At 49.2% G+C, this 13915-nt stretch overlaps 1 protein-coding gene across 2 annotated transcripts in view; it reads right to left on the bottom strand.

Annotated features, from left to right (window-relative positions):
* RPTOR (regulatory associated protein of MTOR complex 1) overlaps window positions 1–13915 on the bottom strand; it is a 95696-nt gene that overhangs the window by 49427 nt on the left and 32354 nt on the right. For both annotated transcript variants that reach the window (XM_062506276.1, XM_062506275.1), the window contains exons 7-10: window positions 11856–11915; window positions 8359–8459; window positions 7320–7464; window positions 1370–1445 (exon numbers count right to left, since the gene is read on the bottom strand). In XM_062506276.1, coding sequence (XP_062362260.1) covers window positions 1370–1445; window positions 7320–7464; window positions 8359–8459; window positions 11856–11915 — 382 coding nt within the window. The remainder of the gene's footprint in view (window positions 1–1369; window positions 1446–7319; window positions 7465–8358; window positions 8460–11855; window positions 11916–13915) is intronic.

The raw sequence follows: 13915 nt of genomic DNA on the forward strand, positions 1-13915 counted from the left end.
TCACTGGGGGCTCCCCAGCCCTGCCAGGCAGGGAGGGACGGTGGCCACAGTGGCCACAGGGACTGTCCCCTTCCCTGCTCCCTGGCCAGCACCTCCACCCAGGCTGGAATCTCCCTGCTGCACACTGGTGGCTCACCCTGCCTCACTCCATCCAGAACACACAATAAACCACATTTGTCAGGCTTGAACAGCAGTCTTAAAACTGCTCCCAGCCTGCCCTGAATCATCCCCAGCTGAGAGTGGCCACTCTTCTTCACTGACCTCCTGTCTGATCCCCAGCAAGGCTGTGCCTCCTCCCACCCCAGAACACTCAGAAATCTCCTGAATTTCAGATCCTTGACAGAGAATGCCCAGCTGAGGGTTAACACTAATAAAAAAGCCTCCAATGACATTGTTAGAGACTGAAAGTAGAAATGGACATAAACCAGAAGAAGAAAAACAGTATTTTTTACATTCTAAAGCAGAGCACAGAGTGAGGAAAACAAGGGCTTGGAGGATGAAGGCCTCAGGGTATCCTGAGCCTCCCAGCCTGGCAGGAGCCCAGAGTTCTCCTCCTGCACTCAGGCCTTTGGAGACAACCTGCAATTCCAGCCAGAAAACCTTTGGAGTTTGGTAATAGAAATAAACTGCAAGAATGTTACTGAAAATTAGAGAGATGTCAGGGTGGAACAGGGACCTGAGCTTGTACAGTAATTATTATTTAAAGGTTTAACTTCATGAAATATCAAAGGAATATCGAGAAAAATCCATTCTGAATAAAGGAATTTAAGATCAATATAATATTAAAAATGTTTCTTTTCTGCTCTCTGAGATTAAATAAAGCAGAAAAACCCCCAGCGACTCATGATCTTAAGAGAACTCTCTGGACATACCCTCAAACTCTATTTTGTATTGGAAAAGAACTCGAATAAGAGATAATTTTCACATTTAGGCCTTTAGTTCCAAAAACTGTGCTGCACATTAGGACCTTTTGGGTAACAGCACCTGGTGAAGTTTGAGTGCAGTGGAATGTTCTGAGTCAGTCTCAGACACTGCTTTTACTGGCAGGAGTTTCCTGCTCACCCCCAGTGGGGGCTGAATCATGCAGCAGGGAAGAGCTTAAACCTGATTTTTGGCTGTTCCTCTAAGGGAGAATCACAGAATTCCAGAATGGTTTGGGTTGGAAGGGTCCTTAAAGCCCACCCAGCCACCTCCCACTGTCCCAGGCTGCTCCAAGCCCCAGGGATCCAGGGGCAGCCACAGCTTCTCTGGGCACCCTGTGCCAGACATTTCCCATTTTTGCCCAATGTGAAACTTTGAAGTGCAGCAGCAGTGATGAGCTGAACTGAGGGAATGGATGGAAGTGGGCCCAGGACAGTCCCCAACTTACCCTGAAGGCAGTTCCTTCCTCAATAATGGTGGGAAGCTGGGAAAGGCAAATGTCAACAGCAAGGTCCCAGGCTTGCCTGGAGGAAGGGGAGAGAGGGAACAGAAGCCATTACAAGTTATCTGTAAGGAATAACAAAGGAAATTCAAATTCTGACCACGCAAGAATGTGCACAGTGTTGTCTGCCTGGCTTAGAATATTCCCTGTTTTCAGGGAGAAATGGGAAAAACACCTACAATTTTCTGCAGCACTGGACAATGTCAGCCCACAGGGCCTTTGAGGTGTGTTTTACTATGCAGAGAGAGATCAGAGGCAACTGCTCTGAGTTTGGCTGCCCACAAAAGGATTCTGTGGGTCACTCACTGCAGCAGCACACAGAGAAGATGCTGAGCTCTTCACAGTAATTTTAGGTAAGCAGCACTAATACTGCTACAAAAATGCCCAAAGCAGCCCTGCGAGGTCAGACCTCAAAGGGTTTAAGTGTTATCAGAAAGAACAAACAAAAAATTTATAAAGAGATTAGAGTGGATTAAAATGAAATCTCTTTTTGACGCTTCTAAACACAGGCTGCTGGGAAACCACTGGAGCCAATGTTACCCAAACCCTTCCAACCCCTGCCAACCTCCTCAACCTTCCAAAACAAAAACCACCAACATGAAACCTTCACCTTCCTGCTCTCCACAAGCAGGGGCTGATCAATGTCAGCTGTGGAAGAGACTGCTCAAGTCAAATACCTCCAATGTTTCTCCAACCATTCCAAACCAGCTCTGAAATGATTCTCCAGCCCTTCCAAACCACCCAAGATGCTGCTTCTGCTCTGTGGAACACACAAATCCTCCCAGCCAACACCAGCAAACAGGTCTGCCCAAAGTAAAACTTCTCTACCTCCAACCACAGCAACAGCAGCTCCCTCCTCAGAGCCTCAGGGTTACACACAGGTTACACACAGGTTACACACTCACTGTGCTGGCTGAACAGATAATGGCATTAAACACAGGTTACAACAAGATTCAAACCAAGCCACAAATGAATAGGAAAGGACTAAAGCCTGGAGGGTGGGGAGAGGAGAAGGAAAACACAGTCACAGTGCTGGTGACAGTGACAGTGCTGCCTGGGAGGAGGAGGAGCAGTGAGTGACAGCTTTAATATCCCAAAGGGAACGGGAAGGGTGGGCATGCCTGAACTCCCATCACACAAACAAGAAATAAATTTGGGAGCAGCAGGGAAGCAAGATGGGAGGTGCTGCATCCCAGCAGTGACTGATGAAAGCCAAGGCAGAGATCAGTGCACCCCCTCGACAGAGATTGCTGTCTGCAAAGTGCTCTGCAAGATTTGTTTGCACTGCATTTGGGACACAAAGGGATCAACACTGTTCTTTCCTCCCTCCTGACTGCTCTGTTCCAATAACTCCAGGCCTTCCACCCTGACAGGGTGACACAGTGATGGATCCATGGGGTGACAACCCTGTGAAACACCCCAGTGCTTCAACTGAGTTATGCTATGAAACAAGGTGTTAGAGAGGAATTTTTAAAATAGTAACTTGAATTAATTACACAAAGTTAAAAGCTCTCCTAAGCAGGAAGATTGACTCAGTTAAAAAAGTGATTTTGCTTATCTCGAATGGTCTGTGGAAGGAACCCCTCCTCAGTCCAATACCCTTTCACTGCACTAGGACTGTTTAAATGTTTAATAATTGAATGTGAACTCATCAGCTTTCCCAGAGGTGCTGCAAAGTTTGGACTTCAAGCAAAGAACAAAGGCAGAGTCCCAGCCCTGCTCAGGGACTGGTTTATTGCCCAAACCCAGGAACTGCCAGGCAATGGAATGCTCCAGGAACACTCAGAGAACACAAACTCAGCCCAGATCGAGCCTGTGTCTGCCTGCACCCACAGGTACCATCAGCTGGCAGCTCGTGGAGGATGATGTTTCTTACACTCAAATTTTTGTAGCTGACTCAATGTCTAATGCTTTTAGCTCTGTCCTTTTCTTTTTTTAAAAATAATGTATTATTGAGGTCTTTTACCGTTCTCTTTTCCTCTGGCAATGCTGGGTATTACCTGGCACCAGCCAGGTGCCAGGGAACAGGAGTGCTCCTGCCTGGAGGAGCAGCTGCAGGGAGGCTGAGCCACGTGCAGTCCTGGGGCAGCTCTTCCTTCTGAAGCCTATTTCTGGACCCATGAAATATCTCTGAGCTCATCGAGTCTGCTGGACAAGACACTGCAGATTTGTTGTGCCAGTGCAGTGCCAGCCATGCCCTGTGTGACCCCATCCCAGCTCACCTGTGTGGCAGTGACCCTGTCACCTCCCTAAGCTGCTTTAGGGCACAGCTGGGAAGCTGCTCAGACACAGCTGTTTTTTTTAAAAAAAAAAGGTTATTGCTGAGAATATTTGGCACAATTGTGAAATCCTTTTCTTCTCCCAGCACATCCCCCTGCTCCAGCCACAACTTAGAGCACAGGCTTTGCTATTTCTGCCCCACTTCAAAGTCTCCATAGTCTGATAATGGGACTTGGAGATGTTAAGACTAACACATAGACACAAAAAATATCTGGTTCCAGTGTAATCTGAACTAATCTAATCCTTCAGAAGTCATGCACCTCTTCAAACAATCACTTTCTTCGTGCAGAGCCGAGTGTTTGGGTGCAGCTGCAGGATTCTCATTTCCCTGAGGGATGGCTGAGCAGCCCTGATCCATCCTGCACGCTCCCTGTTCCACCTGGAATTGCCTTGCTGTGTTACGGTTTTGTTTCCAGCCCCAATTTGCAGCTCGTTGCATTTGCAGTACATTATGACTCCTTTCAACCCCAATTTCATGGCCTGCAAACACACCACGGTGTTTCTATTAGGGATGGGTTGTAGCTCTTCCAAGGCATAATTAAGGCACTTGGGGTTTAATATATGACCTGTGTTAGGAAATATTTCCAAACACATTATTAGGTCTTTTCAAAGGCCGTGAATAAAAGCAGCTGGCAGCAGCAGTAATGCACAAACCCTAATCCATCACAGAGATCAAGGTGCTGACAGAGCTCTGTGCTCATGCACAATAGACAGAGCCACTCACAGCACAGCCAATCAATGCATATTAATATTAATGTTAATATTAATCCTGCATTAGAGCACTACCTGAGCAGCCAGGACCCTGCAGTGAGAGGCAGCACACAAACACAGGCAGCCCCTGCCCCAGGGGAGGGGGCTGAGCAGGAAAATAAAAGCCAATAAAAGTAGGAAAACCAGAAGTAAAGTGTCAGATTCTGTCCAAGGGGCACAGCCACAGCTCTTCTGACTCCAAAGCACATTGCTCCTCTTGGCCAAGGGAGGAGACTGACAGCTCCTGGGTTAAATATCCCCTCAAAAAATGGAAATTCTCACTTTTCCTCAAGCTCCCAGACGAATTGGGCAGAACACCAACTTGAAAGGTTAACTTTTTAAAAGGGCAGAGCAGCTCCTACCTCCAGCAGCCCCAGCACTGGTGTTACACTGTGCCAGCTCAGGAGCCAGCCCAGAGTGACCTGAGGAACTCTCCACAGGCAGAGATGGGGGTGAGCAAAGGAGACAGAGAGCAGAGGTTGATTTTGTGCCCCAGAAAGGGCAGTGGGAATCATTCAGGAGATAAAAATTGATGCTTAGGTGTAAGGGGCTGTTTGCAGTGCTGCTCCCACCACAGGCACATCTTGCCACAGAAGCCAGACTCGCTCCCCAGAACACTGCCTGGGGACCAAAAAAATCTGGGAAAAGTCTGGATAAAACACCCATCAGAAAATTCAGGCTCCACAGGAGCCCCACAGCCCCCTGGCTGGAGTTTCATCCTTTCCAGCACCCTGTGGCCAACTCCCCCGCCACCATCTCATCACCCAGCTCATCCAAACTGGAAAATGGGGCTGCAGGTTTCACAACAGAGATCCATTAGAAACTCCTGAGAAAGGTGATAGACAAGTAATTATTTTTAGAAAATATTTAAACGAGCCCTAAATTAGTTTCTAAATCTGTCCTTACTAGAAGTTCCTAATAAGGCACTGAGGCACCTCGGACAAAAGTGGAATTTTCCCCTTTGCTGGATTTGCTGCTAACTGCATGTTTTTTGGAGGGCACTGAATAAAGTGTGTCAGTTCCCTGCTCCCTTGCTCTCTACCTCACCAGTGTTTAGGATTCACATGGAAAAGAGCTCTTTGTGTGCCTGTTATTAGGGAATTTCCTCTGGTAAATCCTAAAAAGCAGCAGCAATGGTGCTGTGCTCTGAGAGGCTTCACAAAGGTGTCTCCAGCACCATCGTGCAGCTTCCCAAAGGAATTTCCAGCACCACTGTGCTCCAGACCCACAATATGAGCAAAGAAAACGTGTTTCTAGACCCCACTGTGCTGCCATGTGAGTCTGAGAGAGATAAAAAGTGGGATCCAGGAGTTCCCAGTTTCATTCCTATGGCTCAACCCACAGATGGCAACACCAGCTCCAAGTCAAGTCACATTCCCATAGGAAACCAGAAACACAGGCTTTTAATAGGCTGGCAATAAGAATGAATGATGTCCCTAAAAGGAACAGAAAATATAGATTTTTAATATGCTGGCAAAAAAGCAAGCTATAAATAACTGCAGAAATTTACTGGTTTAATTTTGAAACTCCTGCAATACCATGTTCTGCCCTCCTGCACTTGCAAACTGCAGCTGATGGCTGGAGGTGCTGGAGCTCTGCCACGTCCAGCAGCAGCTCAGAGTCAGCATGGGTGGCTTTTCCTGCTGTGCCCTTCTGTCCCAGCCCCAGGTGACACTGGCACAACAGCTCATCCCATTCACAAGTGCCTAAAGCAGCTTTCCTCAGAAGCTGCTGGCCCAAAGCAGGGTCCTTGTCTGCCACGTCCCAGAACTCAGAGTGTTCAGATGCCCAACTCCAGCCAAAGGCTCCCCGATCTCCTTCAGGATTTTCAATAATTAAAGCAGCTTTGTGGTACCAGCAAATGCCTCCTCAGTGTTTGCCTGCACCTGCACAGGCTCCTGGGGCTCCCTGCTGCCAGCCTGGCTCCACTCCCTACAGAAACCACACCATGGAATCATGGAATGTTTGGCTTGGAAGGGACCTTAAAGCTCAGCTCACCCCAGGCCAGCCTGAGTTCTCGGTGCTGCTCTCAGTGCTACACTCACTCATCATCACCCTCTCCCTTCACCTTCCTCCACGTTTTTATGGAGGAAAACTATGAAAAAGCTGCTGGAGATGTAGGCAGGTTGAGTCTCCTCAGCTGCCTTTAGCTGTCACTCCCTGAGCCTTTAGCAAGGCTCTGTTCTGTCCCCTCAGTGCCACTGCCCCACTCTGTACTTGGCACAATTTGGTGCTGCTCTATTCATCACAGTGAGTAAGAAATTAAGAGCCAGGTTTTTTGTTATTACTGTTATTATTATTTTTACTATAACTGTTTGCGGGACATTGGTTTGAGCTTTTTGACAACTGTGCCACCTCTATTTCCATTAATCATCTTATAAGCAACAGTAAAAGTAGAGGAACTCTACGGCAGGAATTTCTTCTACTTCAGCAACACAAGTTAAGGATCTTTCCCTCAGGCTCTGGGCTCTTCCCACGTCCCACAACCCCTGGGGACCATTTTTACCCTGGGAAAACAAAGGCAGCAGGTGACCCATTTATTTCTGTGGTGCTTGGAGTGAAAAGTGATGTGGCTGGAATGAAGCTCCTGCACCACAGAATTACAGGATAATTATGGATGCCCAGAGCAGAAGCAGCTTTGGGGATGGGCATTAGGCTGCCACAAGCTGTTCCATTCCTGATGCAGCCTGAGGCAGGGAAGCACAGCAGAGATCCAAGTGGGATCATGGAAGGGTTTGGGCTGGAGGGGACCCCTGCCACTATCCCAGGCTGCTCCGAGCCCTGTCCAAGCTGCCCCGGGACACTGGCAGGGATGCAGGATGCAGGGAATAAGCTGTGCCAGGGGGAATTCCTTCCCTGCACTCACCACATGGCGTGCATGTAGGTGGGGGGCAGCCGGGGGCTGCTCACGGGGGTGCAGTTGTAGGACCTCATGATCCTCTCTGCCAGCAGAAAGTTCCGGAACAAACTGGCCACCAGCAGGTCCTGCCTGAAGAGCTTCTGGAAAAGATCTGCCAAGAGATTGCAGGAGTCACCACACACATCTCAGCACCTCAGGAAACGGGCAGAAAGGGTTCAAGGCATAAAAACATGGCAAGGTTTTGTTGTGCAATGAGGAATCTCCAGCAGCTCTGAGGGACGTGATGGCAACCAGGAAAGGGAAATTCTGCCTTCAGAGCTCCCTCAGAGCACCGTGGCCACTCTCCTCTACATTAACACAATTCAACACTTTCTACCTTTTTTTGCCTCTTCTGGATCAAGTCCCCATCTTGGTGTCTCATTTCAGCTCATCCTGACTAAGTTTTAGGAAAATTACTGGGGGAGAACGGGACCTCTGTGTACCGTTTAATCAAGAACTATCCATCTGTTAACTGGCACTTCGATGTGCTACTGAGAAGCCAAAATGAATCCTAAAAGATAGCAAATGTGCTCTCTTCTACAGGGCAGAGAAGAATTGATGCCATGTGAGCATTAGGAAGAGCAGGGTTGGAGAACTGTTTACAAATTTGGCTGCTTGTGCTCCAGAAGTACCAATTCAGAGCACAACAGGGGTAGAGAAATGAGGGATGAAGTTACTCATGGGAAACAAAACTGCCTTAGCAGTAAAGAGGGGGGAAAAAAGCCTTTATTCATGCTACTAACCAAGGCTGGGAAAAAACAGATTGCTCTGTACAAATACAGTTAGAAGGAGAATTATTCAAGCCACAACAATTATGTTAGCACAGAAAAACCCTTTCTGGGTTCTAATGATCAGGTCTCTGCAATGCTCTGCTAAAAAGAACAAATAAAAAACAAACTAGCTTGCAGCTCCATCCTGATCTGTTCTTCCAGTTTCAGGGTTTAATTTTCTCCTCATTTCAGTGCCTCATGGATCTGACTCCTCATCCCCCACCCCTGCCTCTCACCTCTGGGCAGGACGTTCCAGGCAATGGTGTCTGTGATGGCTGTGAAGATCCAGTTCAGCTCTCCCAGGGGAGTTCTCCTGTCATTCAGCCTCCCAGGAATCCTACAAGTGAGGGAAATAAAACCTCTAATAAGACCCCTGCTATTCTGCCTTTCTCCTCATGAGAAAGTGTCAGCAATAGGATGAGGAAGTTTCAGAAATGTGCAGCAACCTGCTAAGACATCCTGTGGATTTAATCCTAATTTAACCCAATTTCCTTCCCATGACAAGTTTTTAAATATCAGAAGCATCAGGACCGAGGCAGGAAGCCTTTCTGTGGCCACTCACTCCTCTGACACATGCAGCAGCACCACTCCCATGTATAAACACAGCACTAAACCAGCTAGAAATTACCATCTTATGAAAAATTCCTGTCTGTCTGGTATCAGAGGAAAAGTACACATCTCTGAAGCAGTGTTTGCTAATGGATCCCCCGGAGCGAGCGCAGGGAACACGAGGCCACAGAGGCTCTGGTGAGGATTCCCCATCAATATTTGCATTGCAGAACACCCTCTGCAGCAGAGCACAGCTCCCCAGGCCAGAGGGGAACCAAGGGGATCCTGCCTGAGCTTCCCCAGCAAGCCAGACACTCAGCTCACACTGTGATGTCAGCTTATTTCAGTCACCAGGAGGAATGCCCACCTGGAAAGGGTGGTCAGGCACAGGAGGGGCTGCCCAGGGAGGTTTGGAGTGCTCATCCCTGGATGTGGCACTGAGTGTTCTGGGCCGGGCACAAGGTGGGATCAGGCACAGCTTGGACTCAACCTTGGAGATCTCTTCCAGCCTCAAAGGTCCTGTGTGAAACCTCCTGACCTGGCAAGAGCTGCCCAGACAGGACCCACGGAGCTGCTGTGCCCAGATGTGCCCACCAGCAAACCCCAGGGCTGGTCCAGCTGTGCCATGCCCAAGCTGTGAAACCTTGGCAAACCGAGAACACAAAGGGTGGAGGCTCTGCTGGAGCTGAGGAGGATGTGAGCACAGCGTTGCCATGAAAACCATCCCTGGGAGCAGGATCCTCGCTCTGCATTCACAGCAGGCTGTGCCTGCACTGCCCGAGCTGGTGACAGAGGTGACAAAGAACCACTCCAGCACAGCAGAGCACAGGGGAAACTCCTGCAGGTCACAGCCCACTGAGCTCACAGCTCCAGCAGGGCTGGGGACGTCCCAGGGCTCTGAGGAGCAGCAGCCCCTGACACCAGGGCCAGCAGCACCCCCTGAGACACAGAAATCACCTCTGACATCCTCTGCTGAGTTTTCTACAAGGAAACCAAGGGGCCGAAAGCTGCCAAACCCAGGTGCGAAGGCAAACCATGAATTATCATCTTCCACTATAAATAATAAACAGACATTAAAACATGAGCAATTTCCAGCCCCTGACATTTGATAATGCTTCAAGTGGAAATAAACATTAATTTTAGTCTCACATCTGTTATTTCTGGTGACTTTTATGGATGTGGTGCTGGTGCAGAACAGCCTGGAGCAGGCTCTGCTCTGGAGCAGGACCTTCCCCCACGTGGTGACATCCAGAGGGGCCCTTTGTCACCAGCCCTGCCATGAGGGACAGAGGGACCAGGCTCCTCTCCAGGGACAGGGACACTGAGCTGGGGTTTCAGACACAGCCATTTCCTCAGACTGCCACACACTCTCTTCTAAGCAGCCCCACCAGAAGCAGGAACAGCTCTCAAGGCCTATTATTTTGTTTGTTTTCCCCTTCACAGGGGATTTTTGTTTAGGATTCCCTCCTTCTGCACAATGGACTCAAGGTAAAAATCCCAGGAATGCCATATACCATTCCTGGTCCCCTGGGAGTGGGATTTTGGGAGAGGGAGCCCAATGCAGCAACAGAGATTAAAGCATCCTTGTACACTCCAAATCCCTGGCACCCAGTTTTGGATTCCCATTACCATGGATTTATTCCCACAAACCATTCCTTAGGTTTTTCCCCAAACTTTCTGAAAAGCAGAACAAAGCCCAGTTCATGTCACTCAGCAGCCACACCTCCAGCACAGATGATCTGAAGTCTTGGGATCAAACAGCAAAGTCCCCCCAAGGCAGGAGGAACATGGACAGAAATGCTGCCAGCTAAAGGTCTCATGAGGTGGCAGCCAGAAGTTCTCAAATTCCCAACACTCCACCAAAATTCCTTTATCTTTTGCAGTCTGGCTCCAGCAAAGATTTTTATTTCTAAGATAAGGGATTGTTTTGGCTTCATCTCAGAAGATCTGTGATGTAAATTCACATCAGGATCCACCACACGTTCCCTCGTCAGGACATGGGCTGAGCCCAGATAATTGGAAATTGGAGCCCTTCAGAGAAGGTGCAGCTTCATTTAGCCTCAAAGCCTGCAGCTTAATTGTAATATAAACTCCTTCCCCAATTTTACAGACAACTAAATTATAAATTACAATATACACACAGGCAATCCAGGAATTATTCCAGGTCTGTCTCAAGACTATAATAAAAATCCGTGTTTTCTGGAATTGATATAAGGAGCAGATGAATACAATGAGTTTAAATATTTGATCTGCACAGGAAGCTGCTGCTGGACCCTTCCCCTGGAGAAGCCTGGAACACACACAGCACACCACGACCAAGAGCCTGAACAAAAACCCATTTCTGCCAGGAAATCTTCATTCAAAGAGGATTTCACATCCAAGTGCTCTGTGAGGCTGAGTCAGAGCTGCCTGGCTCACACCTCCAGTGACCTCAGCACTCTTTGATTAGAGACACTCTTGTAGCAATTGTTAATTAATTAACATACCACAGCCATTGTTTATGCAGTGGCCTGAGGTGGCCTCAGTCTCCTCCTCATCCCCAAACCTGTGCACACCTCTGGCACTCAGGCACAGCCCCAGCAGTTTCCTTCCTGCTTCCCCTCTCCTCCAGGCCACGAAGAACCCCAACCCCAGCGTTTCTCCCCCAGAGCTTTCAGAGGAGGCAACACCCAGTGGTGAATCCTTTCCCTGAAAACCACTCTGACACCTCCTCTGACAGACAAGGTTTGTCTCTGCTCTGTCAGCTGCAAACTATATTTTTATTTTGGTCCAATGACTATCTCTGAAACACAGGGTCGCACAAATTATCACTCACTCCCCCCAGCTGAGAGGAGATAATCAATTTTTCCCCTATAAAATTAGCACAATTAAAACCTTAACACTGCTGATGAACCTGGCTAGCCCAGCAGACCCGTGTGGAGGGGCTGGCAGCACTGAGAGCCTTTTTGAGCCTCAGCTGATTGAGAACAGGCAAAAACGGCACAGGAGATGGGAGCTGATGTGACCTCACCCCATTACTGACAAGGGGCCCTTGGCAGCTCCCCTTCCCCACACCATGCACACCTCCCTGAACACCAGGGAACTCTGCAGTGCTTTCCTGATAGGAGTTTCCACATCTTACATCCAGACTTCTGTTCTCCTAACCCTGTTCAGGACACACCAATCCATATAAAATTTGACTTACTTCTCTATTAAATCCAGCGTGACTCCTGGCACCAGCCTGACACTCTTCTGCATGCAGAACCTGGGGAGAGACAGTAAAATAGAACACACTAATTGAGTGTTTAATGACAAGAGAGGATGCAGAAGGAGGGCTCTTTATTGCACTGTTGCTGCTTTTAACGTGGTGTTTGGGTAGGAAACTTCAGCACAGCATGATCAGAGCCAAACAAGGCCCTCAGCATTTGTCACCCTGGTGATTCTGGGGTGATTTCCATGGTCAGGTGTCAGAACTGGGCCATTGTAGCTGTCAGGGTGACAAGTGTTCCAGCACACCACGGGGGAAAGGGCTCCCAGCATCCAGCACAGCCTCTCGGGAGCAGCACAGCGAGCAGGGGGGACTGTGATTATGCTGCTGGAATAATGATCAGCCTGGCCTGGGCTTCCCTGGGAGATCTGGCACTGCAGGCTGGGAAGGCAGAAGGGAGGAATGCGTCGGGTTCAGACACCTCCGTTATTTAATTAAAAAAACTGCTGACTCCATTTCCTCAGCCTTACAAATCCCACTACTCCAGGAACAGCAGCCCTGGAGTCCTGTCAGCAGTGCCTGGAAAATCCCCAAAGCTGCTAAAGCAGGAGTGTGTGGGAAGGGAAGGGAAGGGAAGGGAAGGGAAGGGAAGGGAAGGGAAGGGAAGGGAAGGGAAGGGAAGGGAAGGGAAGGGAAGGGAAGGGAAGGGAAGGGAAGGGAAGGGAAGGGAAGGGAAGGGAAGGGAAGGGAAGGGAAGGGAAGGGAAGGGAAGGGAAGGGAAGGGAAGGGAAGGGAAGGGAAGGGAAGGGAAGGGAAGGGGGAATGGTGCCTCCCTCCTGCAGCCTCCCTGAGCACGGGGCAGCAGAGGGAACACAGCTCTGGGATGGAAACCAGCAATTCCAACTTGGAATGAGTTCCTCTGCCAGTGCTGCATTCCCACCCTGGTGCCCCAGCCCTCAGGAATCCACTGTGCTGTTTGAGGAGGAATTTACCCCTCAGTGCCATCTCAGACATCTCCCCTGACACTGCAGAGCTCTGGGGACACCAAGGACCCAGCAATCCCATCTCCCACATCTCTCCTGCCACAGCCACATTATCCATGTCCAAAAGGGTTTTCCCTAGATAAAGGGGAGAACAATTAATTACTTATTAAAGACAAGACATGCAGGGTTCATTTCTGAGATCTTGAGCACCCCTCCAGTTTTCCTGTGGCATCCCCTGGAGCCCAGGACTGGGACAGGCTCTGGACAGCTCATGGTCCCCAGGCTGCTTTCCTGATGCCTGCATCATCCAGCAGGAGGAGAGGCCATAAAGAACCCAGGAACCTGCAGTGGGATCCCTGAGCAATCTGCTGAAATATAAAATTCTTACGACAGTGCATTACAGAACCATGCAAGGAAATTCCCTCCTAAACAGCCCCAGGCAGACTCAGCCTGGCAGAGCCAGCTCCCTGGGATGAGGCTGGACAGTTTAACCCTTCTGATGGTGCCTGGAAGGACCAGGAGAGCAGCACAGTTCTGCACAGTGACATCTGCTGCCTCTAAAGAAGGGCAGGCACAGCAGCTCACAGCAGCCACTGCACACGAGGACAATCCACACAGCCAGGGCTCACTCCAGGGTCCTGGAACTGCAGGCTGGCACCAGGAGCTCCATGCCCCACAACCCAAGGGCTTGGCTGACCTATGCTTCTCTTGCCAGCACCAATTCCACCTCGCCTGAAATGAGCCAGAGGTGGCTGCAGCCCCCACTGATGAGGGACTCAGTCCTTCAGGGACTTCACTACAGAGAACAAAATGGGGTGGATAAACATTTATCCAAACTTTCATTTGCCCATAAAGTCCATATATGAAACCCCATCAGAGTGCCAGTCTGGAACTGCACAAATGTTGCATTTCAAAAGCAGCTCCACAGGGCTCTGGGTCAGCTTTAGGAAAAGGGCTGAGATGAAGGAAAAAGGAAGTTTTAATGGCAAAGGTGGGTTTATTTATAAGGTCTCTGTGTTTACTTTTGGTTAACAGCTTTAGGACATCATCACAGCTTGGATCAAACTCTAAGAA

The sequence above is a fragment of the Cinclus cinclus genome, chromosome 20 (genome assembly GCF_963662255.1).
Source record: "Cinclus cinclus chromosome 20, bCinCin1.1, whole genome shotgun sequence".
NCBI classification, from domain to species: domain Eukaryota; kingdom Metazoa; phylum Chordata; class Aves; order Passeriformes; family Cinclidae; genus Cinclus; species Cinclus cinclus.